At 39.2% G+C, this 27,019-nt stretch overlaps 2 protein-coding genes and 1 pseudogene across 2 annotated transcripts; all 3 read right to left on the bottom strand.

Annotated features, from left to right (window-relative positions):
• Positions 1 to 1,272, bottom strand: LOC137100346 (major histocompatibility complex class I-related gene protein-like). Its single transcript, XM_067478127.1, has 3 exons — positions 975 to 1,272; positions 544 to 618; positions 1 to 210 (listed from the first exon to the last, which is right to left on the bottom strand). Exons 1-3 carry the CDS (start codon positions 1,186 to 1,188, stop codon positions 161 to 163), a joined length of 339 nt encoding a protein of 112 aa, XP_067334228.1. The 5' UTR covers positions 1,189 to 1,272; the 3' UTR covers positions 1 to 160.
• Positions 1,273 to 1,284: 12 nt separating this feature from the next.
• Positions 1,285 to 10,980, bottom strand: LOC137102535 (major histocompatibility complex class I-related gene protein-like; annotated as a pseudogene).
• Positions 10,981 to 13,072: 2,092 nt separating this feature from the next.
• LOC137100325 (major histocompatibility complex class I-related gene protein-like) lies at positions 13,073 to 26,630 on the bottom strand. The gene is made up of 8 exons (XM_067478087.1): positions 26,502 to 26,630; positions 19,983 to 20,249; positions 19,365 to 19,640; positions 18,757 to 19,059; positions 16,823 to 16,936; positions 16,567 to 16,584; positions 14,631 to 14,680; positions 13,073 to 13,456 (listed from the first exon to the last, which is right to left on the bottom strand). Exons 1-7 carry the CDS (start codon positions 26,545 to 26,547, stop codon positions 14,652 to 14,654), a joined length of 1,053 nt encoding a protein of 350 aa, XP_067334188.1. The 5' UTR covers positions 26,548 to 26,630; the 3' UTR covers positions 13,073 to 13,456; positions 14,631 to 14,651.
• Positions 26,631 to 27,019: the final 389 nt, after the last annotated feature.

Genomic DNA, 27,019 nt, shown 5'->3' with positions numbered 1-27,019 from the left:
TCAGAGTTCTCTTGCTTAACACGGAGACAAAGCAGGAAACAAGTTTCTTTTGCTAATAATTTCTTATGGTAAGTTTAACTGGTGGTGTAAATAGCTCACAGTGCAGGATTTAATGCTTTGCTATCTCATTGGAAGTAAATCAGAGTGCAGGTGTTTTAAATCAGGTTTCTGGATGCAGTTTCTCAGACAGTTCAGAGCTGTGGTCAGGAGCTGTGAAGGAAACACACTGTGAGTCAACGTATCGTGCACTAAGCTGCCTTTAACAAACACTGTTAGATTCAATTATTGTGCTACATGCATTAAAGAAACATCTCTTTCCATTTCCATATTTTTTTCTCTATCTCCTTCCAACAGTCTTACTAATGGTGGCTTCACATAACCGTTAAGGTGTTTTCTCTTCCTCCCTTTTATTGTAGTAAATTGGGTAAAAGCATCAACTAACAGTCAAAAATCCAAAAAGTCAGAACCGTGAATGAACAAATATTTTTGTTTAAGGCTTTTTCCTTCATGAAAGCAGATAACGTTTAAATGTCCCCCACTTACCTTTCTTCTTTTTTAAAACAGTGAATCCAGTAACAGCCATGAGAATGGCAGCAAGAAGAGACACAGCGGCAATGACTAGAACGATAATGACAGAGGTGTCTCTGTTGAGCAAACAACAAACCATGCAGACATGGCAGTTTAGAACAGATGAACTGATTGTATGGGACATTTTATGCATTGGTTTGAAAATAAAAGATTTAAATAAATAAATCTTAAATAAAAGCTTTAAAATCCTTTTTGACATGACAAATTGCAAACTGAACTAATGGCAAAAGTTGAGCAGACATAAAATAAAAAACTTCTGCAGAGTTGGTGACTCTTGTTAACTAAAAGTAAGCTACTAAGATTTCCATCCAGCAACAAGTCATGTATGAAATGTAGAGCAACTACACATTAGAAGATGATTTTCCACCTTTCAAGTCCGATCTTACCACAGTTGGTCCTGATCACAGTTTCGTCCAGTTTAGTGATGATGTCTTCAACACCATAAAGCTGAAACACACAGTCGTATCTCCTCCAGTCTTCAGGTTTGACTGATGAAATGTTCAGATCAACTCTCATCTGGAAGGTTCCATCATGGTTGGGGAGGATCTCTCCATGGTCCACATCCTCATGAAGCTCCTGTCCATCTTTCCTCCAGAACATTGTGGCTCTGTCAGGGTAGAAACCTGTAGCGTGGCAGCTGACTGGAGAGGACGGAGACTTCTGGAGGACAGACACTGAGGGAGGAACTGAAAAGTTAAAAAAGAAACTCCAATTCCAGATATGACAGGCCTCCCTGTATTGGTTTATAATAATGTAACTGCACTCTACAAATGGAGAATTACTGTGCGACACATTCTGCAGTAAGACCAGAACCTGTTAATAACCTGTTGTCAGCAGAAACCTGCTCCCATACTTCAAATGCTTCAGCAGACCATCAACACAAACATAGTTAATAAAGTTCTTCCAAAGCTCATTTCTCCTTTTATCTGCATCCCACAGGTGTTTGATGATGACAGACTGGGGCTTTGGGGCGATCCATGTTTGCGTCTCCAGGTGAAATACTAGTAAGTCTTCTCCGTCAAAACCATACTGATGGAAACCACTGATGGCTCCAGCTTCATCATCCAATTCACAGCTGGACAGGCATTGTAAAATGTGGACACCTGAAAGAGATGTTAACATTTAAAAATCTCTTACTTGAGCATAAAATGTACCTCTGGACTCCACAGAGGTTGAAACAGTGTCAGTATTTGAGGCCTTGGGTGGATTGATTTTGTGTTAAACAGTATAGAAGAAGGAAAGATGCTGTGTGTCTGTGTTTGCGTTTCTGCCCCACGTGTGTATCTGTAAAGCATATTTGCAGTAACATACTTCCAGTTTGGTTTAAGCGCTTCTTCAAATTGTGAAGTTCATCTTTGAAGAGCTGCTGATGCACTGTGCACTTCCCCTATGTGTCGCCTCCAGTAGTCTGGATCCCCGTCTCTTAGGTTTTTCACCCAGTCCTGTTTGGGTATTGCTGTCTTCAGTTTGCTGTCACAGTAACTCCCCTAGACATCATTAACCAGTGCAACAGCCACAACCTCTGGGAAGTTTGGGACCCCAGAAGATGCAGTGAAGAAAACCTTCACAGAGTGTTTCACTGTAGGACAAACAGGAATAAGGGGTTTTTATTTAAGAACAGCATTTTTTAAAAATCCTCTGTGCAAAAGTACGATTACAATAGCAGTTACAGGACACACCTCCAAATGGTATTTCTGTAAGCTTCTGTGGCAGCAATAAACTTAAGGTAAAGATTTTAAATGTTGTCTTACCTGTGTATGAAACATGACAGATGAGGAGCAACAAAACAAAGTTCATATTTGAGAGAGAAGTTGAGCTATAGCGCAAAGTCAAGCAAAGCGATGTGATTATTTTTCAGTCGCACGCTGTTTCCTGGTTTCAAGACTTGAATTTTTGCTTTCTGACACACGAGACATGTTCACTACTTAATAACTCTGTACTTGTCTGTCTGCTAAATTCCAAATCAAACAGTATCACTCAGAGACAACACAGCAGGATTAGAGTCTGACACACACACACACACACACACACACACACAGTGGGATATTAGTTATAAATGGGTCTCTTTTGTTATGTTTAATGTGTTTCTGCAACCCCTGTTGGGAAAAACGTGCTTAACCTGCACATACTTAGTTTACCTTCCATTGTGAACTGAACTTCACAATTTGAACCAACAGCAGTCAAACTACAATTAAGCTGAAGATGTCAGAGTTAAACCACATTCAGATGATTAATATTCTGACAATAATGTCACCTACTGGTGCATGTAATGTAGTGCAGCAATGTCAATGAATTTAAAGTAGAACCTTTATGTTTAATGTCGGTTTTAATAGTTCAAACTACAGGAATAATCACATAAAAATGACTTTAGAATTTCTCCAGCTCAAAAATCAAATTAATGAACATAAAGTAACATCCATAAAAATGTTCTTTTTTGAAAGTATTGTGTACAAAACCTATTGTCATTAACATTTAAAGTTTGAATTTCATTGGCTCCAACATTTGAAGCTGATCTTCTTTGTCCTCGGATGCAGACAGACAGCAAAAGCACCAATAGGAAGCTCTGCAAACAGGAAACCATTAAAAACCGTTCCTACCACTGAATGTTCAGTTTATGGGGTCAAGTTTAGATTTCATAGATGCATTCACTCTCAACCACACAGAACACAGATTATCTTGTTTTGCCCTTTCAGCTTATCCCGAACCTTCCAGGTCACCACAGCAGATCATTTGTCCACATGGTCACTTGGTACAGTTTTCACACCAGATGCCCTTCCTGACACAACCCTCCCCAATTTCTACTTGGCTTGGGACTGGCTAGGGAGTAGGGGTTCAGCGTCTTGCCCAGGGACATTTTGACATGTGGTTGGGAAGAGCAGGGCACTGTCATTGCATTTTCCCAACCATACAGAACACAGATACTGTTTGGAAAATGTTCTCACCACATGACTGTGGAATTTTCCTTTTTTCCTGTAGGTTAAAGCAGGAATAACGAGTTCGATTTAGAAAGTAGCACAATTACTCCGTCACAAAAGTATTAAAAAAGCAAAATAATAAATACTACTAATGATGCTCAAGACTATATACACTCACCAGCCACTTTATTAGGTAAACCTGTTTGAACATGACATGGTTGGTAATTATTTTAGAAACTGAAAATCTACTGGGCTTTTCATGCACCATCCACAAGGTTTACAGAGAATTGTCTGAAAAACAAATTAGTAAATAAAAAACTGATTTTGAAGCAACTTCAGACAAATTAATGATATTCTTCTTTTCCTTTGGGCTGTTCCCTTTCAGGAGTCGCCACGGCGAATCATGTGCCTCCATGTAACTCTGTCCTCTGCATCCTCTTCTCTCACACCAACTAACTTCATGTCCTCCCTCACTACATCCATAAATCTCCTCTTTGCTCTTCCTCTAGACCTCCTGCCTGGCAGCTCCAACCTCAGCATCCTTCTACCGATATATTCACAATGTCTTCTCTGAACATGTCCAAACCACCTCAATCTGTCCTCTCTGACTTTATCTCCAACACATCTAACATGAGCTGTCCCTCTGATGTCCTCATTCCTGATCCTGTCCATCCTCGTCACTCCCAAAGAGAACCTCAACATCTTAAGCTCTGCTACCTCCAGCTCTGCCTCCTGTCTTTTCTTCAGTGCCACTGTCTCTAAGCCGAACAACATCTCTGGTCTCACCACCATCTTGAACACCTTTCCTTTCATTCTCGCTGATACTCTTTTATCACACAACACACCTGACACTTTTCTCCACCTGTTCCAACCTGCCTGCACTCGCCTCTTCACCTCTTTTCCACACTCTCCGTTGCTCTGAACCGTTGACCCTAAGTACTTAAAGCCCTGCACCTTCTTCACCTCTGCTCCCTGTAACCTCACCATTCCACCTGGGTCCCTCTCATTCACACACATGTATTCTGTCTTTCTGCGGCTAAACTTCATTCCTCTGTTTTCCAGAGCAGACCTCCACCTCTCTAGATTTTCCTCCACCTGCTCTCTGCTCTCGCTACAAATCACAATGTCATCTGCAAACATCATAGTCCATGGAGATTCTTGTCTAACCTCATCTGTCTGATGCAGACCACCACTTCATCCTCTGCTCTGCCTTTGTCCTCTTCATCTTCCTCATCACCAGCGTCATTTTACACACCACCATCCTGTGTTGTCTGGCTACACTCTCCCCTACCAATGCTTTACAGTCACTGATCTCTTTCAGATTACAACATCTACACAAGATGTCGTCCACCTGAGTCTTTCTACCTCCACTCTTATATGTCACCCTATGTTCCTGCCTCTTCTGAAAGAAAGTGTTCACTACAGCCATTTCCATCCTCTTTGCAAAGTCTACCACCATCTGACCTTCTGTGTTTCTGTCCTGAAGACCAAACCTGCCCATAACTGTCTCATCACCTCTGTTCCCTTCACCTACATGCCCATTGAAATCTGCACCAATGACAACTCTCTCACCTCTGGTGATGCTCTGCATCACTTCATCTAACTCACTCCAGAATTTCTCCTTCTCTTCTAACTCACATCCTACCTGTGGGGCAGAAACACTCACAACACTGAACATCACCCCTTCAATTTCCAGCTTCAGACTCATCAACCTGTCTGATACTCTTTTCACCTCTAGAACATTCCTCACAAACTCCTCTTTCAATATAACTCCTACTCCATTTCTCCTCCTATCTGACCCATGGTAAAACAACTTAAACCCTGCTCCTAAGCTTCTAGCCTTGCTACCTTTCCACCTGGTCTCCTGGACACACAGTATGTCCACCTTCCTTCTCTGCATCATGTCGATCAACTCTCTATCCTTCCCTGTCATAGTACCAACATTCAAAGTCCCTACTGTCAGTCCTACATTCTTAGCTTTCCTCTTCTCTCTCTGCCTACGAACACACCTTCCTCCTCTTCTTCTTCGTCTTCGACCAACAGTAGTCCAATTTCCACTGGTACCCTGTAGGTCAACAGCACCGGTGGCGGTCGTTGTTAACCCGGGCCCCGACCGATCCGGTATGGAAGTCTTTGTCACGGTTCGCATGTTTGATTTGGCATGTGTTTTACGTCGGATGCCCTTCCTGCCACAACCCTCTGCATTTATCCAGACTTGGGACTGGCACAAGAAGACACTGGCTTGTGGCCCCTTGCGGTTGCATTAAATTAATTAAATTAAATTGCATTAAATTTAAATTAATGATATTGATACCTGATATTAGGCTACAATAAACTGACTTGACTGCTCAGATTAGTTGGAGGCCAAAGATCTTCACTATGTGAGATAATGTAGTTGATTCTTATTCTGTAAAGCTTTGTTTTAAACTTAATATAAACTTAGTGTTTTATTGCTCTTGCAACTTAAATGTTTCCTTCCTATTTCATGAAACTTTTACGTGTGTCAGGCTAAAAGAGCTCCATGAAATCTAAAGACTTTCATTTTTCCAAACCTCATCAGTACTTTTCTAATCTACTGTCATCATTGTTTGGATATAACTGAAGGATATTTTGTAGTTGTGTTACTATGTGCACTGAGTAATGACCATTGGCCATGTACAGTTTGTGAAAGGACACACCCCATAATGGTATTCATGACATTTTAATCCATGTGAACAGACACACACACCTTATCTGCTCACCTACACAAACACACGATTGGCATGTGTGTCTGCTGGGCCCTGGGCAAAATGAAGACCAACTCAAACAATTGTAAATAATTCTTCTTATGTTAAAATTAACATAGACATGGACATGGATTCTGGAATTAAGTCCAGCTGGAGGCCTTTGCTGCATGTCATACAGTACCTGATCTCCCCCCTCATGTTTGCAGTCCACTTCTGCGTTGTTCATTTTAGATTATGCTTTTCTCTTCCTCCACAGGCAGTATTTATGATTACAACTACTACAGTCATATACAAGTGGACATACTGTAGAAAAAAAGACGTTTTTAAAATTATATTTAAGGGCTTTATTGAAAAGTGAAGCATTAGCATATTAAAAGAAAATATGTACCAGGTGTACAAAATTGTACACCTGTTACAAACATAATCATGTAATGTATAATGATTAAAACACAGTAAATGGGCTTAAAAGTGGTGAACATTGCTGTGGAAGCTCAGTGTTCATATAAAATGGCCATTCACTAGGCCTTATGTGGAATCAGGCTGCACCTTCAATAATCTGCTAACCTTCCTCTGTCCCTGAGCTGATGTACCTGTGAGCTGCCTTCAGATCCTACATTGGCTCAAGTAAATAGCAGATTCTCAGCAGCTTGCTTTGTGTTTATACCTACACTGTATCTGCTTAGGTCAGGCTGGATGTCGACTGGCTCAACTGTCCTGATGGGAAACATCATGTGAATATACAGTACATAGTCCATAGTCCAGTTATAACCATTGTTTGTCCTTCCATTAGTCATACTGATGGCCACTAGTGTAGTTAGCAACATCAAAAAAAAAAACATTTTGTGCACAAAATGGTCAAAACATTTAACAGCATCAACATAAATAAATGACATAAAAAACACAAATGATTTACTGGATATGAAGTATAAAATTTGGCAAATGTTAGTGATTTTTTTCATCTCACTGCAGGAAACTCAAGGTGTTTGTGAATCAGGTTTCTGAATTCAGTCTCTCAAAGAGCTCAAAGCTACCAACGGGAGCTGTAAGGTCAGAAACACAAAGTTAATCCACATGTCCTGCAGTGAACTTAGTGACACAAACTTGAAAGAGGTCATCTGACTCCTCATCCACATCATTACTTTATTTCCTACCACTTCTCCCCAACAGTACTGTACTGAGAAAGTCACTGAAGCTACAAATATGCTCATTTTTCCATCTCACCTGTCTTCTTTTTGTAAAACATGAATCCAGCTGCAGCAATGAGGATGAGAACAAGAAAAAACATCATCACGATGAGAAGCGTCGTATTAATGTGCCTCTCTGGGGGAGAAACAACAAAATAAATAGTATTAAGAAGGTCAGAACAGAAACAGGTTCAACTTTCAAACCATCACAATATGATCAATGATTTGACTCCAAAAATAATGATAGGTTGTATGTTGGACTGAAAACAGGTGACAGCAATAAACAAATAAAAAGGTAAACACGGGCAACACAGCAGTGAAGTGGTGGCACTGTCTCCTCACAGCGACAAGGTTTTGTCTCACAGTCCAAACAACCAGCTGAACTGAAGGACAACAGCTAAATTACCAACAAACATCCAGTGTCCTCTGAAATCCTTCTTACCTCCGTTGCTTCTGACCGCTCCTTTGTCCAGTTTGGTGATAATGTCGTCCTCTAAACCAGAGAGCTGTAAGACACATTCGTACCTGCTCCAGTCTTCATGTAGCAGCAATGAAAGTTTCAGGTCAACTCTCATCTGAAAGGTTCCATCATGGTTGGGGAGGATCTCTCCATGGTCAGCGTCCTCATGAAGCTCCTCTTCATCTTTCCTCCAGAACATCGTGGCTCTGTCAGGGTAGAAACCTGTAGCGTGGCAGCTGACTGAAGAGGACGGAGACTTCTGGAGGAGAGACACTGAGGGAGGAACTGGAAGAGAGAGACGAAAAAATATAAAATATAAAAATAAAAAATATTGTTGGGCGACTGTGGCGCAGGAAGGTAGAGCAGTTGTCCACCAATGTCACAGTTGTTGGTTCAATCCCTGGCTCCTCCCGTCACATGTCAATGTGTCCTTGAGCAAGACACTGAACCCCAACTTAGTTGCTCCCGGTGAGTGTTGGCCAGCTGCATAGCAGCTCCCCATCAGTGTGTGTGTGATTGTGAGTATGAATGGGTGAATCAGAAGCAGTGTAAAGCACTTTGAGTACCAACAGGTAGAAAAGTGCTAAATAAGTGCAGAACATTTACCATAAAACTTTCTTCTACATGAAACACAGATAAACAATTTTCTATGAGCACATGTCCAAACAATAACTGATTAACTGATCCTCTGCTGTGGCACAGTAGCAATATGGACTTCAACATCTGCACAAGGACAAAATCCTGAATCAGGTAGACGATAGAAACTGTTGAACCATGATCAGTGTATTCATACAGTTTAAAGGACACATGAAAGGCAGGATGACAGGGTTTCTGAAAGACAGCAGACAGCAGCCTGTTCTGACAGCACTCACAATGTCACAGAACAGAACCAGGTTTTTGGCTATGAAACATGGACTGAAGTGTACAGTCAATGAAGTCATGTTTGCCATCTTATTCTGTCGTACTTTTAAAGTAATGTTTGTATCATTTCCAAGTGAAAGGTGACAGCACCAGAACAGAAACTGCAGAACTAGACTGGAAGTTTATTATGTCCTGAAACCCAAACTCAGGACCATCTCATCTTTAATTCCAGTGTGTCTCACTCTGTTGGTCATGTAACTGAACTTTTTTTGCACTTTACTTCCTAAAATCTTTAAGCCACGTGAATCTACCTTTTCTCTGCAGATAGCTCCTCCCATAGTCCATGTAACTCCTCAACCACTGAGGGCAGATTGTTTTGAGGAAGTTATTGTTGACCTCTACTTCAGAATAAAGTCTTTCCCACTTGGTTTGGAACGTGGCTGCCTTTTCTGTGTACGCCCACTTCATTGTCTTCAGGTCAAACATCATGAAGTTCTCTCCGTCATAACTGTAGCGATCAAATCCAAGAAGCTCTTCAGTTTTATCATCCACTTCACAGCCATAAAACTCCTGTAAAATGTGGACACCTGAGGGAGAGAGACAGAGTGAGGTCCACCTCAGTCATCTGTTCTAATAATGAACATCTTATCCTGAGCAGCAGATACAGATTCAACCAAATCCTGGACTTTTACAATCACTGAGACTCTGGTAACAATGTTTAAATGTTGGACATTTTTGTTCACCTCTTCTGGCCTGTAACACTCACCCTCAGTCTGTGAATCTTATCGTATGAATGTATCCAAGTTCTACCGACATGTTAACAGAAGCTACAGTTTTTACAGCTGCTGTTTTTCTAGGAATCTGACCTCCGAGTTTATTAGATATCTGTAACTGTCAAACAGCAGCAGGATCATAATTAATGTCTCCAAAGTGAGATAACTGCTGTTTGCATGTACTGGGAAAAGGCGGCACAGCAGCATTAACTTTATTAAATCATCTCTTAGATTGAACTCCTTCATTATAATGAAGAACGTGCACAGCGTGTTCGCAACATGCTACTGCTCCAATCATCAATAATAATTTGTATTTACAAACTGATGTGTGCAGTTTATCATGATGGATTTTTTTACTGAAGTTAGTAAATCTTGTGTAAGTTAGTACAATGTGTGTATCTAAGAGTAAACATACAGATATAAAAATGTATAAAGAAATATTGCACAGCACACTGAGGTGATACAGATATATAACTTATAATATACTGTACCTCCACTTTGGTTAAAGTGCTGATTTAAATCCTCAATCAGAGCTTTTGACTCATCGCACATGTCTCTGCAGGTCTGAGTGTTCGACACCAAGTGCCGAGGATCATCGTCAGCAAATTTAGTGATCCAGTCTACTTTGGGCTGTGCCGTCCTGTTGTTGCTGTCACAGTATCCCACCTGAACTCCATCAACCACTGCGACGGTTGTAAACTCTGGGATGGTTTGGAGTCCAGACGACGTGGTGAAGAAATATGTCAGGGTGTTTTTCACTGTGAAACAAATGAGGAGACTTTCAGTTCTTGTTCAGCTCTGGGATGGTGGGTGTAAATGCTCTTTTACAGACTATCCTGTCCAGGTCCAAACACCAGACAAACAAACTGAATCAGGCACAGATCACAGGTCACAGCCAGGTGTGAAGATGTTTAATGGATGGTCCTGAGATTAAAGTAACTTGTTATTTAGGTGCAGATCAATCCAAGTTACAGGTAACTCAGCACCTTATTTGTCCTAAACTATAGTGTTGCTTTTAAGGAGCCGCTGGATGAGAAACATGACGTTTTCTGCAGTGGGGAAAGTTAGAAAGTACATTTACTCAAGTACTTAAACGCAATTTGGATGTATTTCTACAATATTTCAGTATTTCCATTCTATAATATGTTTCACTACGCTACATTTAGCTCATTACTGTAGTTACTTTTCATATCAAGATATGAAATAACAAATAGATACATGTAAACAAATATGGTACATGATTAAATTAAGACAATAAGTAAATAAAGGAATTAAACTGTAGCTCCATCTGCGACACCATAGTGAGGAACACATGAACGCATCCAAAACTAATAATATTCAACAATATGCGAGATTTTTACCGATAATACGTTTGTACTTGTATTCGAATCCCACCCCGTCAGGCGACCCAGCCAACAAAGGGCGACCCCGGTGCCGGTCCCGAGCCCAGGAGGGGTGCGGCAGGACGGGCATCGGGCGTAAAAACGCCTGTTAAATCAACGTGAGGAACATGTTCCGCTGTGGCGACCCCTGAGGGGACAAAGCCTTTTGTACTCTACTTTAAATGCAGAACTTTTAGCTGAAACCAAACCTTCTTACACTGTCCCCTGTTGCTGCTTGGACATTTGTGGGGACCTGTCTTATGAGTTTTATGTCAGTCAAGGTAAAGTAAAGAAAACTGAACTAACTATGAACAAATCCACATCATATCCACACTATGGACTGCAGAATAAAATACTCATTTGTTATATTTAAACTTATTTAAAGTAATAGAGGAAAACACGAACATTAAGGAGAATCTGGGCGTGTGAAGGTCTGGGAACCGGTCTGACAGTTTCAGGGCGATGTTCATCATTTTGAGACATTTTTCAGGCTTTTTTGCAGCCATTCTCTGACCCAACGGGCCTGTGCTCATTGGGCCTGTTCAGAGATCCAAAGTTAAAGAAGCATTTACATACAGCAAACATAAGGCAGAAGAAGTTCACCGTGATTTGTAAAAACGGTGACATTACAGTGTTTGAGTTTTTCACCTCTGTAATTGACTGAATGAAACTTCAAAATGTGCTGTGTTTTTGCAGAACTTGTTTCACAAGTCGTCATTTCTCATGCTTTCCTGACCCAACAAACACAACAGACGCACCTTGTTGTTTAACCCTGAATGCACCTGCAGTAACTCTTTCACTAATGTAGTTGGCAGGAATGAACTTACCCCTATAAATAGAGTGACCATGGTGTTTTTTTTCTTCTTTTTTTTAATCTACTAGAATGCAGTGAATACTTCCAGCATTTCCAAATAAGTTATTAGAATTTGAGAGAGCAGCCTCAGCTTCGTCTTCTGTACTGGGAGTGTTGCTCTGTAACATGACCTGACAATGTTGATATCAACTAAATCTTTCCTTTCTCATCCTTCTTATACTTAAACATTCTTAAACATTATGATATGTTTGTTAAATACAAACATATCAGTGAGTGTTGTTTATGTACCTGTGGCTCAACCTCTGCAACAATTACTGTTGGAATCTAGTCAACATTAGTCACCAAAAGGCTTCTTCCTCTAACCAGTGAAACTCCCTTTTTGTCACAGTATGAAAACACACTGCATGTCTGTTCATGTGGTTGAGAGCACTAAACCACTGTCATCATTGTTTGGCTATAACTGAAGGATATTTTGAAGTTGTGTTACTATGTGCACTGAAAAAAGACTATTGGCCATGTACAGTTTGTGACAGGACACACCCCATAATCATAATCATGACATTTTATTCAATTTAAACAGACACACGCACACACACCTTACCTGCTCATTTACACACACAGTCTGTGTGTCTCTGAGGCCCTTGGCAAGTTGAAGACCATGGGCCCTCAGTTGATAAATGCAGTGCACTAAATCAAACAAGTGCAAAAAAATGTTGTCTCGCTTTGTTGGAATTAACAGACTGAACATTTATAGGACAAAGCTCAAATTGGTACTAAGGGACCAAGAAAATATCTTCTATACCATTTGGCCACCACCATCAGTTTATTTTACAGATTTCTATGATTATTACAATCAAACACATTTAATAAATTGTTATTTTTGAAGAAAAACAAAGTCTCCTAAAATACTGCATAAAACAAATTAAAATCATGCCAGAGTTTAAACTTAACTTAATGCATAATGTTAAAAAAATATTTTTAACTTAGAACAATATTTAATTATTTTGTTTTTGTCGAATTAAGCAAGAGAAAAGAGATTTCCAATTCTTTTACACATGTAAAATTTGATAAACTTTTTAATGAAGGTGCTATCCTCTATTTTGTTAAACATATTAAGGTGTTAATACCATCAAAGAATGATTTGAAAATTATTCTCATATCCACATTTTGATCTTAAACCCCAATGTCTACTGATACCACTTAATAATAATAATAATAACAAGAATGATAATAACAATAATAATAAGAGAAGATTTGTCCAGTGACTGATATGTAGTGAGTTTAGATTTCCAGTTTTTAACTTGGAGATGATCCACTTCTGAGATGTTTCCAAGTAAACAGAGAGACGGAGATGTGGGGATTCTGCAGCTCAGGATAGAGGAGAGTGTCTGTCATCGCTACACAGAAAAAATGCATCGGGTTGCAGGCCCAAGTGGTGTGGAAGTAACTGTCTGTGCTACCTGAGGTGCATTGTGAGCAGGTATCCGTGTTGGTTAAAGCCCATTTTAAAGATTTTGCTTTGAGTGATGTGGGTTCTGTGAATGGTTTTGTATTGTATAAGTTGTAAGTTTGTGTTGCTAGTCATGGAGAAGGTGTTGTTACAGATTTGTATCCAAAAGTCAGAGTTGGGGGAGAAAGTAAGATCTAATTTCTAGTTTTTGCTAATTTGAATGAAATGCTCTCTAATAGAAGAAACTGCTTTTAAGCAACAATCATTTCAGTGGAGTCCTCTTCTTTTTTTCCCATTAGTAGCCTGTCAAACAGATACATGAAAGGAAAAGCTGAACATCACAGCATTGCTGAGTTTGCAGAGTTCTAGCATTGGTGGAAAATAAGCAAACCATTACTTTAATTAAAATGTTGTAGTAAGATGCAGTTTGGATGTGATTACACCTTCTTCTTCGCACTTATACAATTGCTTTGGACTTCTAGCCAGCTACATTCCAAATGGAAAAAACTTTTTTACTTTTATTTGACGTCTATAATTACTTTTCAGATAAAGTTTTGACATTGATGAAAGCATATGATCATCTTATGAAATGCACTCAGTTGTCAAGAGAGTAGGTCAGTGGTCCTCAAGTCTTAAACTTCAATGGGGAAAAATATCCAGTTTGTCACAAAACAGCAAAGATTTAACCAATATATATATATATATATATATATATATATATATATATATGTAACTTTGTATTTAAACATATTGGGAATAACTGGACTAAATTACTTTAAGCATAACTTTTCAACAATTCCCATACAGACACTAAACCAACAAGGAAATTTGCTTGTCTGGAACCACAATCAGTCTGCAGACTGGATTAGCTTCTTTGTCTGTGCCACCGTGGCACAACATAAATTGTAACAAAGTCTCGACCCAGCATTTTTTGATGAAAAACGTGTCACCCTATGGAGCAATGTGTGCAGCTGGTGCTTTTAATTATACTCCAATACAACAATTGGGATTATATTCACATAGACATATACATGTCTGTATGGGGATTGTTATTCTTTATCCCAAATTAAACCAAAAACTAGCTCCACGTTACTGATATGACTGACATTTTCTAACAGCATACAATTTTAGTACTTTCGATTACATTTAGCTGACAGCACCTCAGTAAGATTTTGAATGCAGGACTTTGACCTGTAATGGAGTACTTTTCACATAGTTGTATAAAACAGCTACAGGTGCAGAATCTGAATGCTACTTCTACTATAGAGTCCTGCTCAGGTATCAAATGTGTATGTAGACTGTGTCACTGCCTCCTATAGTTCGAATGGATCACTAACTGAAAAATAAATCACGTGGAATATGTTTGCGAATTATAAACATTAAATGCATTTAAAATTCATGGTGAAAATGATACATTCGACCAGTGTACTGCTATATGTATCCGCACAGCTTAGATGAAAAAAAAGGAAATACTCACTGATCAATCAGGAGCTGAATTTTATTCAGATGATAAGGTAGATTCTGAAGCTGGAAACAGAAAATTAAGTTATTAATTATTAATTATTTAATTTGAAAAGACCAATGATGTGTTACAGCTAAGCTCTTAGACTGCGACAAAAACAGGAGACACATGAGCAATAAACTGCACATTAAAATTGTTTCATTTTTAACAATGTACATCAAAATACAAAACAAGCCTTTGGGAGACATCTGTAAAAGTCAGCAGTGAAGGATGTAGATGATAGGAGAAGTGCAACATGGATATTATGTTGTTAGGGCTGTAGATATATTATCTTAGTAAATTAGAATATAATGGAAAAGTTACATTTTTTGGTAATTAAAGTCAAAAAGTGAAATTCACATAGAAGTTCATGCCCCTGACCGGTTGTGGCCTTTCTGTGTGGAATTTGCATGTTCTCCCTGTGCTTGTGTGACTTTCCTCCCACAGTCCAAAGACATGCATGTTAGGCTAACTGTTGACTCTAAATTGCCTGTAGCTCTGAATGTGAGTGTGAATGGTTTGTCTGTCTGTGTATGTCTCTCTGTGTTGGCCCTGAGATAGACGTGGAGACATGTCCAGGGTGTACCACACCTCTCACCCTATGACAGCTGGGATAGGCTACTACACCCCCGTGACCCTGAACAGGATAAGCGGTTACAGATAATGGATAGATGGAAATTCTCATATACTCTAAATTCATTATGCTAATTTTAATTTGAATAAATTTGAATCAATCAAATAAGCACACATACATTTCCAACGTCTGAAAGGTGTGTTCATTTATCAGTGTGGCATGCCATGGAGGCATTCAGCGTATTGAACTGCTGAGGTGTTACTGAAGACCAGGTTGTTTTGATGGCATTCAGCTATTTCAAGCTCTCATTGTAGGTGACTGTGTTGCCTTTGGACTTAATAAAACACAGTGGACCAACACCAGCTGCTGACATGATACCACAAATCATTGCAGACTGTGGAAAGTTCACTCTACACTCTAAGCGAGTTGGATTCTTTGTCTCTTCACACTTCTGCTAGACTCTGGATACTTTGATTTCCGAATGAAATGCAACATTTACTTTCACCTGAAGAAGACTTTGGGCCACTGACTAACGGCCCAGTTCTTTTTTTTCTTACCCCAGGTAAGCCCCTTCTGACATTGTCACTGATCCAGCACGGGGTTGATATTAAGAACGCAACAGTTATAGCCCATCTCCTGAAGATGGCTGTGCGTGGTGGCTCTGGATGCATTGGTTCAAGCTTAACTCCACTTTTTGTGAAACCATGTTGTTAAGTCTACGATCATTTCTGTTGCCTGTGCACACTTTTCCCTTCCAGTCAACTTTCCATGAATATCAGTCACCCCAAGAATTTGCGATGATGTGATCAAAATAATTAATTCACCCAATCTGCCATGAATTCTGTGTAAATTAAACACTATGTAACACTTTTTTTTAAAAGCCTTAGCAATATCACACATTTTAATCTGTAACAATCCCAATACTTGTAATTGTAATACTTGTAATTGTATTGGAATTGGAATATGCTTCAATACAGAAATCTGCAAACAGCCAATACTACCAGAATTGGCTGTTTGAGGTTTAACCTCCTCGTGGAGGGGGTCAAAGATGGTCATCTGGACAACTGTCAAGCCAGCTGTGTTCCCCATGATTGTGGATAAATGTAATGAACTAGACAGAGATACACGATGCTCTAAATCAAAATGAAGTATTCTAATATTTTTATATACAGAACTATTTCACTTTACATTTAAAGAATCTAAAATACATGAGATTTTCACTATTTTAATTAAATTAGAAAAAAGTAAAAAAAAATATTGTATATATGTTTTCACTTTTTTCCTTATAGTTTACTGGGATACACTAGTATTATATTCTTTTAATATGGGAAAACTTACTGTTTGCAGGTCTGAACCCTGAAATAGAGATAAGAGATACAATGCTAAATGATTAAAACAAATGAAAAGGAGTGAATTGTACAATTTTTTTTTACAACAAACACACTACATTGGTACTAAACATTAACTTGGTTCTTTTGTCAATAAAGTTACTGAATAAAAAACAGCCTTTTGAAATCAATGAAATACATTTTAGGAATAAATCTACTATTTTTATTTAAACCAGTGTATTGATTGATTGATCTTTGTTTCTCACCAGTCTTCTTCTTCTTCGTTCTCCAGATGAAGAGTCCAATGATGCAGACTAACAGCAGCAACAGTCCTACAACAACTCCAATGACAGCACCAACAGGAACCTGTGAGGGAGGAACTGGAAGCAAAATAAGGGTTTGAGTCCCCATCATGGACAGTGGTCCTTGTGCATTTGTTTACAAGCTGAAGCTTTTGCTGAACTGGCAAAGAAAATCATCTGAGACCAAACAATGATGCTAACTGACATGCTACAGTAATATTATACAGTTTTAACAACCTGACATGCACTCTTAATGCACCTGCACTGTGGGACCTTATACAGACAGGTGTATGATTTTCTAAATCATGCCTGTATGAGCCAACCAGGGTTTCCTCTGTTTTTTTTTTTTTTTGTTTTTTTTTTGTTTGTTTTTTTTGTATTGTGTATTGTAAGGATAGTTAGATTAGGAAATGTATGTATGTACTGATGATGTCATTAATGACATCATATCGCACACACAGCTATTGGAGCTACAAGATACAGCTATTGAAGCTATCGGAAGGAACTGACAACAAGAATTTGGAGAGCAACAAGGTAGCGGTGGAAAGTTACGTGTATAACTGTGGAGGCACGCGGTTTCCTACGTTGTTCAGTGGAACTGATTTGTGAACACGTTGTGAAGTTACTATTCGTAAATGTGTACTATAGAATTACTCTGTTATCGGTTAAGTTGAAAAACGTGGAATTCAAGAAATCTTCAGTGTTCATCATACAACGATCTCTAGAGTGGATAATTGTTGGACCATTGGATACGAGTGAGACGCCTCTACAATGTCCAGTCAACTGAACTTTCCACAGGTGGACTCCAGTCAAGTTCTAGTAACATCTCAAGGATGATCAATGGAAACAGGATCCACCAGCGCTCAGTTCTGAGTTTCATGGCATTGGCCGTGAATACTTTTTTTCATTTTTTTTTAGTTTTAATAAATTTACCAAAATTTCAAACAAACTTCTTTCAGTTGTCATTATGGGGTATTGATTGTAGAATTAAAGCTGTAGCATAACAAAATGTGGGAAAAGTTAAGTGATGGGAATACTTTCTGGATGTACTGTATATGGTAAGATGCAGGCTGTAATCTAAGGTGTTACCGTTTATTTTCCGCCTGATGATGGCCTCCTTCACTTGCATAGACACCTCTTTGAACCTTGAGTTTCAGTGAACAGCTACCAAATGTAAATGTAACACTCAGAACCAACTCCAGACCTTTTATCTCCTTGATAAAACATGGAGTAACAAAGAAAACCGACCATAAATGGCAATGCAACTGCTTATGAACCATTTGTTCTTTTACTTGTGAGCCAGCAAAAATGGGTGTGTGTGTTTGAAAATTGCAGTAATTCCTGAGTGGTTAATGCCACACATTTGTCAAACCCCTTGAATTAAAGCTGAAAGTCCTGGTTTCACTCACACTTTGATGTGAGTTTCATCTCAGATTCAATGTGGTGGTGTATAGAGGCTTGTTCCAATATTTCAATAAACCTAACTGTTATGGCTTCACAAACTCCTCTCTCATACCATTTGTCTTCTTTGTCTAAAATGTGGACAGTATATTGTTGTCCTCAAACGAGTGTTCTTTGTCCTTCAGGTGTAGGTACAGTGCAGATTCTGGTCCTGAGGTGTTGACTCTGCTGTGCTAGCCCACTCTCCTGTTTGGTTTTTCCAAAGTAGAGCTCTGAACACTCTTTACTGCTTTGGATTGCATACACTAGTGTACCAATTGTGTTTTAATGTCTGATCTTTTAGCTGGACGAGTCTCTGTGTCAGTGTCTTGCTGATGTTTTCTAAAAAAGTCTTTTGAGCAGAAGTCCAGTTGATATGACTCAATCTCCAGATTCAGAGCAAATAGTACCTTCAAAATACATTTTATAAACACTATAAAGTCATGATTCACTCGTACCTGAGTTGGTCCTGATCACTGCTTTGTCCAGTCTAATGACACTGTCGTCCTCAACACCAGAGAGCTGAAACACACAGTCGTATCTCCTCCAGTCTTCAGGTTTGACTGATGAAATGTCCAGATCAACTCTCATCTGGAAGGTTCCATCATGGTTGGGGAGGATCTCTCCATTGTCCACGTCCTCATGAAGCTCCGGTCCATCTTTCCTCCAGAACATTGTGGCTCTGTCAGGGTAGAAACCTGTAGCGTGGCAGCTGACTGGAGAGGACGGAGACTTCTGGAGGAGAGACACTGAGGGACGAACTGGAGGAGAGAAGTAACATATGACCAGCTATGCCTTACAGTATCATATCATCATATTGCAAATATTATCAGTATTCAAACCAATCGAACACAAACACAGACAATGTACAGAGCAGATAATAAAAGATGCCAGAGATCAACAGCAGTAACAAACCCCTTTAACTTTTACTATGATGACTTGAATTAAATTGTGACAATTATTGATAGACATGAAAATAGAAAGATTGTGATTGTAAAATTTCTCTCTTAATTGTAACGTTACTGTAAAAGACAATGCTGTGTCTATGAGATCATTGTGAATAAACCTATTCTCTGTAGATAACTTCTTCCAAACTTCAAATACATCTTCAGCCACTCAGGAAAACGTTCAGTGAGAAACATTTTGTTGTGGTTCAGTCTGGCCTTGTCATTGTCCCACTTGTGTTTGGTAAAGACAGCTTGTGACTTGGGAGCGATCCATGTCAGTGTCTTCATGTCGAGCGCTATGAAGTCTTCTCCATCATAACTAAACTGATTGAAGCCAGTAACCTCTCCAGTCTCATCATCCCATTCAATGCCAAAAATCTGCTGGACAAAGACACCTGAGAGAGCAGGACCGAGACTTTATCCAATCAGTGAAACTCCAACACAGTAAGACACAGATCCATCACATACTAATGCTGTTTCCTTTTATTTTATACGTCCCAGTGAAGCTTACAAGAAGCAAATGGCTGTTTCTTCCCCTGCTGGTAATGTGTCTAGATTGTGAGGTAACAGTGTGAAATTCTCCACTAAATACTGTACGAGGTCTATCTTTCTTTAGGGTCAGACTTTTTTTGCATGTTGGAAATTAACCTTAACAACTAAATGCAACAAAATCACAGATATAATAAATAACATTTTTTATACATGGTATAGTAAAGTACACATATTACATACTTTACCTCCAGAGTGGTTAAAGCGCTGCTTTAAGTCTTCAGTGAAGTCTGTGAAGTAATACTGACTATTCAAACACTCCTGGATGTTCCACTCAATGTATTGTGGATTAATCTCTTGTATTTTCTTCATCCATTCATGTTTGAGTTCAACTCTCTTCATGTTGCTGTCACAGTATCCCACCTGAACGTCATTAACCTTTGCAATACCCACAAACTCAGGGAAGTTTGGGACTCCAGAAGATCCAGTGAGGACATATTTCATGGAGTGTTTCACTGTAGTAGAAACAAAATACATTAAAATACAGGTACAGCTTATCACTAAAAGGGGAATCACATTCATCACAGGCAGCACTTGCAGCAACACATATTAAATAAATGAAATATATTGGCATTGATATTAAACCATTTATTTATGATATAATTTATTACATATTCTTATGTTTTAAATGAATCACCAAACAGTATATTACACTACTTGATGTTGACGGATCAGTGCATTTCAATTCAATTCAATTCAACTTTATTTATATAGCGCCAATTTACAACAAAGTCATCTCAAGGCACTTTACAGAATAAAGTCCAGACTACACAAGTATGTAGAAGCAACCCAACAAATCCCCCTTGAGCAAGCCCTAGGCAACAGTGGAGAGGAAAAACTCCCTTTAATGGGAGAAACCTCCAGCAGAACCAGGCTCAGGGTGGGCGGCCATCTGCCTTGACCGGTTGGGGTGAGTGGAAAGTGGAGAAAGAAAAGAAAAGAGCAACGAAAAGCAACAACAAAACAACAAAAAAGCAACAACAAAACAACAAAAAGCAACAACAAAACAAGAAAAGCAACAACAAAACAACAAAAAAGCAACAACAAAGCATCGTACAGGTTGTAGGATATAGAATTAATGGTATACAGTAGTGACAAGTAAATGTATAGAGAAAAGCTAGTTCAGGTTGAGTGAGCAGTTTAACTATAAGCTTTATCAAAAAGGAAGGTTTTAAGCCTAGTCTTAAAAGTAGAGAGGGTGTCTGCTCCCCGAATTTGGATTGGAAGCTGGTTCCACAGGAGAGGAGCTTGATAGCTAAAGGCTCTGCCTCCCATTCTACTTTTGCAAACTCTGGGAACCACAAGTAGGCCTGTATTTTGGGATCGAAGTGGTCTAATCGGGCGATACAGAACTATGAGATCTTTTAAATATGATGGAGCTTGACCATTAAGAGCTTTGTATGTAAGGAGGAGGGTTTTGAACTCTATTCTAGATTTTATGGGAAGCCAATGAAGAGAAGCTAGTGAAGGTGAAATATGATCTCTCTTTCCTAATCCAGTCAGCACTCTTGCTGCAGCATTTTTGATTAATTGAAGGCTTTTTAGAGACTTATTAGGAGAACTCCAGAAGTAGGGAATTACAGTAGTCCAACCTAGAAGTAACAAATGCATGGACCAGTTTTTCGGCATCACTTTGAGACAGGATGCTTCTAATTTTAGCAATGTTCCGTAGGTGGAAGAAAGCTGTTCTAGAGATTTGTCTTATATGTGACGTAAATGCCAAATCCTGGTCAAAAATAACTCCAAGGTTCCTCACCGCAGTACTGGAGGCCAAAGTGATGTCATCTAAAGTAACTATATTGTTAGACAGCATATTTCTCATGTTTTTAGGCCCAAAGAGGATGATTTCAGTTTTGTCTGAATTTAGAAGTAGGAAATTGTGGGACATCCAGGTCTTTATGTCTTTTAGACATGCTTCAAGTTTGACTAATTGGTTAGTATCTTCTGGTTTCACAGATAAATAGAGCTGGGTATCATCTGCATAGCAGTGGAAGTTTATGGAATGTTTCCTAATAATTTTGCCTAAAGGTGACATGTACAGATTAAAAAGTATTGGTCCTAGCACAGAGCCCTGTGGAACTCCATAGCTAACTTTGGTGCATAAAGAAGAGTCATCATTAACATGAACAAGTTGGAATCTGTCTGACAGATAAGATTTAAACCAATGTAATGTGGTTCCTTTAATCCCAAATCTATGTTCTTGTCTCTGTAATAAAATGTTGTGGTCAATGGTGTCAAATGCGGCACTAAGGTCTAGTAAGACGAGTACGGACACAAGTCCATTATCTGAAGCGAGGAGAAGATCATTGGAGACTTTTACCAGTGCTGTTTCTGTACTGTGATGAGCTCTGAATCCTGACTGAAAATCTTCATACAAATTATTCCTGTAAAGGTGATCACATAATTGTTTTGCAACTACTTTTTCCAGGATTTTAGAAATAAACGGGAGATTTGATATTGGTCTATAGTTGGCTAAATCACCTGGATCAAGACAGGGTTTTTTAAGTAATGGTTTGATTACAGCAACTTTATAAGCCTTTGGTACATAGCCAGTTTCTAAAGATAGGTTAATCAAATCTAATATGAATGTGTCTATTAAAGGTAGAACATCTTTAAGCAATTTGGTTGGAACAGGGTCTAAAAGACATGTTAGTTTTGAGGAGGCGATAGTTGAACTTAGCTCAGTGAGATCTATGGGTGAAAAACAGTCTAAGATGGATTGGGGCCTTATTGAGGATTCTAGAGCTGTTGTACATGAAGATCTATCTGTAATATTTGTAGGGAGGATCTGGTGAACCTTTTCCCTAATGGCTGCAATTTTATCAGTAAAGAAAGTCATAAAGTAATTGCTGCTCAAAGTTAAGGGAAAACTAGGCTCAACAGAACTATGGCTCTTAGTCAGCCTGGCTACAGTGCTGAACAGAAACCGGGGGTTGTTCTTGTTTTCCTCTATTAGTGCGGAATAATATGCTGTTCTGGCATCACGGAGAGCTTTTTTGTACATTTTTAAACTGTTTTTCCAGGCTAACCGGGATTCTTCTAAATTAGTGGAACGCCACTTCCTCTCTAATTTTCGTGACGCCTGCTTTAAGCTGTGCATTTGTGAATTGTACCATGGAGGTCGGCTCCTCTGATTCACTGCCTTCTTTTTCAGAGGAGCAACTGTATCTAGTATCATACGCAATGAGGCTGCAGAATCGTCAACTAAGTAATCAATTTGTACAGGAGTAAGATGGCTACTCACCATAGTATTGACACATGGTGGTGAAAAAGATGAAGAAATAATTTCTTTAAATGTATTCACAGCATTTTCAGATAAACATCTGCTGTAGTGGAATTTTTTCCTAACTGCTGTATAGTCAGTTATTGTAAATTCAAATGTTATTAGAAAATGGTCGGACAGAAGAGAATTATGAGGAAATACTATTAAATTATCAGTTTCAATGCCATATGTAAGTACAAGGTCTAATGTGTGACTAAAACAGTGAGTGGGTTTATTTACATTTTGGGAAAAACCAATTGAATCTAGTAATGAATTAAATGCAGTGCTCAGGCAGTTACTGTCAGCATCTACATGAATGTTAAAGTCACCTACTATAATGACTTTATCTGTACTAAGCACTAAATCAGATAGAAAATCAGAAAATTCTATCAAAAACTCTGAATAAGGGACTGGAGGACGGTACATGATAACAAATAATAGTGGTTTTTGAGTTTTCCAGTTTGGGTGTGAAAGGTTAAGAGTAAGACTCTCAAATGAGTTATAACTATGTTTAGGTCTAGGAATTATTGATAAGCTAGAGTGAAATATTGCTGCTACTCCTCCACCTCGGCCTGTGCATCTAGGAACATGATAATTAATATGACTTGGGGGGGTTTGACTCATTTAGACTGACATATTCTTCCTGCTGCAACCAAGTTTCAGTGAGACAAAATAAATCGAATGGATGATCGCTTATTAAGTCATTTACTAACAGAGATTTAGAAGAGAGAGATCTGATATTTAATAATCCACATTTAATAGTTTTGGGTTTTGGTTCAGTATGAGCATTAGTCTTAACTTGTATTAGATTTTTATGATTAACTCCCCTTGTGTTCATTTTTGGTTTAAAAAGTTTAATTGGTCGTGGAGCAGACATAGTCTCTATGGGGCAAATAGCAGTGTGGTTAAGATCATAACATTCAGCAAAATAATAATATTCCCTGTGTGAAAAATTAGAATCCATAACAGCTGCATTTTGTCTGTTGGTAACGTCAGATTCTATAAATATCTCGGACTGTTTATACCTGTGGATGTTGTCGGGTGTTGGAGCGGAGGATGCAGGACAGGTGAGCACATCAGAGCCACAGGTGTTTTCAATGGTCAGTCAGTCTCCGGAGACTGAGATGCTGTGGACAATGTTCTCAGTCAACATCCGTGATCCCAGAAAGTTCGGGTGCAGTCCATCTTGCTTGAAGTACTGAGGACGATCCCAAAAAAGATTGAAATTGTCTACGTAGAAGAGTCCGTGTGCGGAGACTTGTGGTTGAAGCCATGTGTGCAGGCTGAGGAGTCTGGAGAACCAGCCAACACCGCGACCCAGCGTGGGAATTGGGCCGGAAATGAAGAACCGTCTGTCGTGGAAACTCTCCAGTGAGTTGAAAAATGACATGAAGTCACGTTTCAGCAACTCAGACTGTTGGCGTTTGGTGTCATTTGTGCCAACGTGTATCACTACTTTTGTTGCTGTAGGATGTCTTTCAATCAGGTTTGGAATTTTCTCCGCTATGTCAGTGACTGTGGCTCCAGGAAAGCAAAACGTTTTAGCAAATTTTAAGCGGACGTCTCTAACGATGGAGTCGCCAATAATTAGCATGGTCGGACCGGGAGGACGGTGCGGTGGAGAGGTGCGCCAAGGAGGAGCATGTGGATTCCTCTCTGGAGGCATGGTGTTGGTGGCGGTGGCACGTCTGGTCTGGCGAGGCCCCGACCGCGCTGCCCGCGGGAGGTGGAGCAGTGTGGTATCTCACGGGGCAGGGAGTCACAGGGAACCGCCGCCGGGGAAGTCGGCCTTTCCAGCTCTTCAAGAACAGTGAAACGGTTCTCCATCTGGACCGGGGAAGGTGGTCCAATGGATTGGTTGACAAGATTAGCTGCAGCAGGTGTCGTCCGATGTCTCCTTTTAGCCGGGATCCAGGCCTCCTGTGTCAGCGGCGAGGAGCAGGCCCGTGTCGGGACAGGCCATTGGTCATCCGACAGGGCCAGAAGGCCGCGGGTTGGCATCGCTATTCCAGCAGTAGCAACAGGGCCAGACCACGGCAGCGTGTCATCGGTGTCCTGGGTCACTGAACAAACAGCTGGGTGGATAGAAACTGTTTGTTCCATGTAGCTCGAGGTGTTAAGAGCTGCGAGGTGCTTCGCTTGTGTGGCGGCAACGTTGGAAAACCCCAAGATAAGTTCATTTTTTTTTCTTAGTTCGTTTTCCAAAAGTTTGATTGTTTCTTGCAACTGCGTGAAAACGTGTACACAGTTTGAACAGACCGCCATTTCGAAACTACGGAAGTGACGTAGAATCTGCATCAGTAATAAATGTGATACGGTGAACACTGACATAAGGGAGTTGAATATACACAGCTGTCCGCTATTGTTTTCATACTTGCAATCCCAAAGAGAATGAGCCAAAAATCAACTCAGACACATCCCTATGTAATTCTGACTGAAGTTATCTTTCTGTCTGGAACATTCTGTGCTAAGCTTGACAAACAGTTGGGTACAATATTTTGCTGCCCCTTATTTTGAAATGGCAAAAAACATAATACAAAGATTTTTTTCGTCAACATAATATTTAATGCACATTCATCTAGTACAAATGTTTCCTCATAAAAAATAAAGGTCATTTTAAAATGTTAATGTTTTGCAGTGGCATAATTTAGATTATTTTCCCATAACTTCTTTACAAACTCCTTGAGCATTTTTGTTACTTCTGATGATGAAGGAACATTTTTAATAGTTCAGTCTGCAATATTATTACCTTAGTGTTATGTTTTCATGCCTTTACAAGCAATTTTAACATATATTTGCTGGTAAACAGTAGAGTAACAGCACAGATATTGTGTGTGTATTTTTACGAGGTAAGAACTTTACACTGCTCTTAGTGACATCAGTGCTGGCTACAGCCCTGGTGGCAAACGTGGGGTCCAGCAAAACTCCTGACAAACCAGTTGCCTCTTGTTACGCATTTTCTGCAGTACGTACGGTACGAGTACAAGGAGCAGGGAAGCTGAACGTGGACAGGATCAGGGATCGTTGCACACAGCGAAATGCAATAGAAATTAATTTTTCACATAGTTAATGAAAGTGTATTATTTAACACACTACAGAAATATAACTAAAATATGTCTTAATGAAGTTCAAGCATTCTAGCGTCTAGTGCCTGTACCATAAACGCCTACTAAAACCTACTGCGTACTGTGACGCTGTTGCAGAAACACTAGAAATTCTTAGATACCATGACTCACTTTTCTGTGAACACATTAGAACCAGATAGGATCCTAATATTTCTCATAACATTTTAACCTATAACTACATCCTCCGATTCAGGGATAAAAAACACTTATTAATGGATATTAATAATGTTTAGAATAATATAATATTCAAATGTCATTGTCATTGACAACAACAAGTCGATTTCAACAATAAAATGTTTAAAATTAACATTTCCTCTTACCTGAATGTGCGCCTGAAAGAAACAACAGCAGAAAAATAACCTCCATCGTGGTTATGTTGCGGAGTCCTGTCGAGAAATTATTGCTAAGACTGAAAGTGAAACTGTAGTAAAACTAACAACCAAGTTGGCAGCTGACACTAATCTGATAATACATATTTTCTTATTGCCACCATTTTGTTTAATAGTATTTTGTTTGGCAGGTGACATCAAGACTGTGCTGCTTTACTGAATACTGGTGTGAAGTATATCATGGAGGAAATTTAGTAGATAATACAGTAATATTTGATGTAGTTGATATATGATGGTCAGTAAATTTAGTAGAATGATTTGTAGGCATTTTGTTAAATAAGACAAGCATTTACTGATTTAACAACATCATAAAGGTCCAGAGAAAAAGTCAGGGAGAAAAGCTGTCTGGTTAGTAAATTATACATCATGTTCTTTTATTTAGGTAGAAATGTCAGTAAAGAGCTTCTACTTAATAACCAGAGAGCATTTATTTCTTTATTTGTACTTAA

This window comes from Channa argus, chromosome 1, assembly GCF_033026475.1.
Source record: "Channa argus isolate prfri chromosome 1, Channa argus male v1.0, whole genome shotgun sequence".
NCBI lineage: Eukaryota > Metazoa > Chordata > Actinopteri > Anabantiformes > Channidae > Channa > Channa argus.
This window is presented reverse-complemented; position numbering and strand designations above follow the sequence as displayed.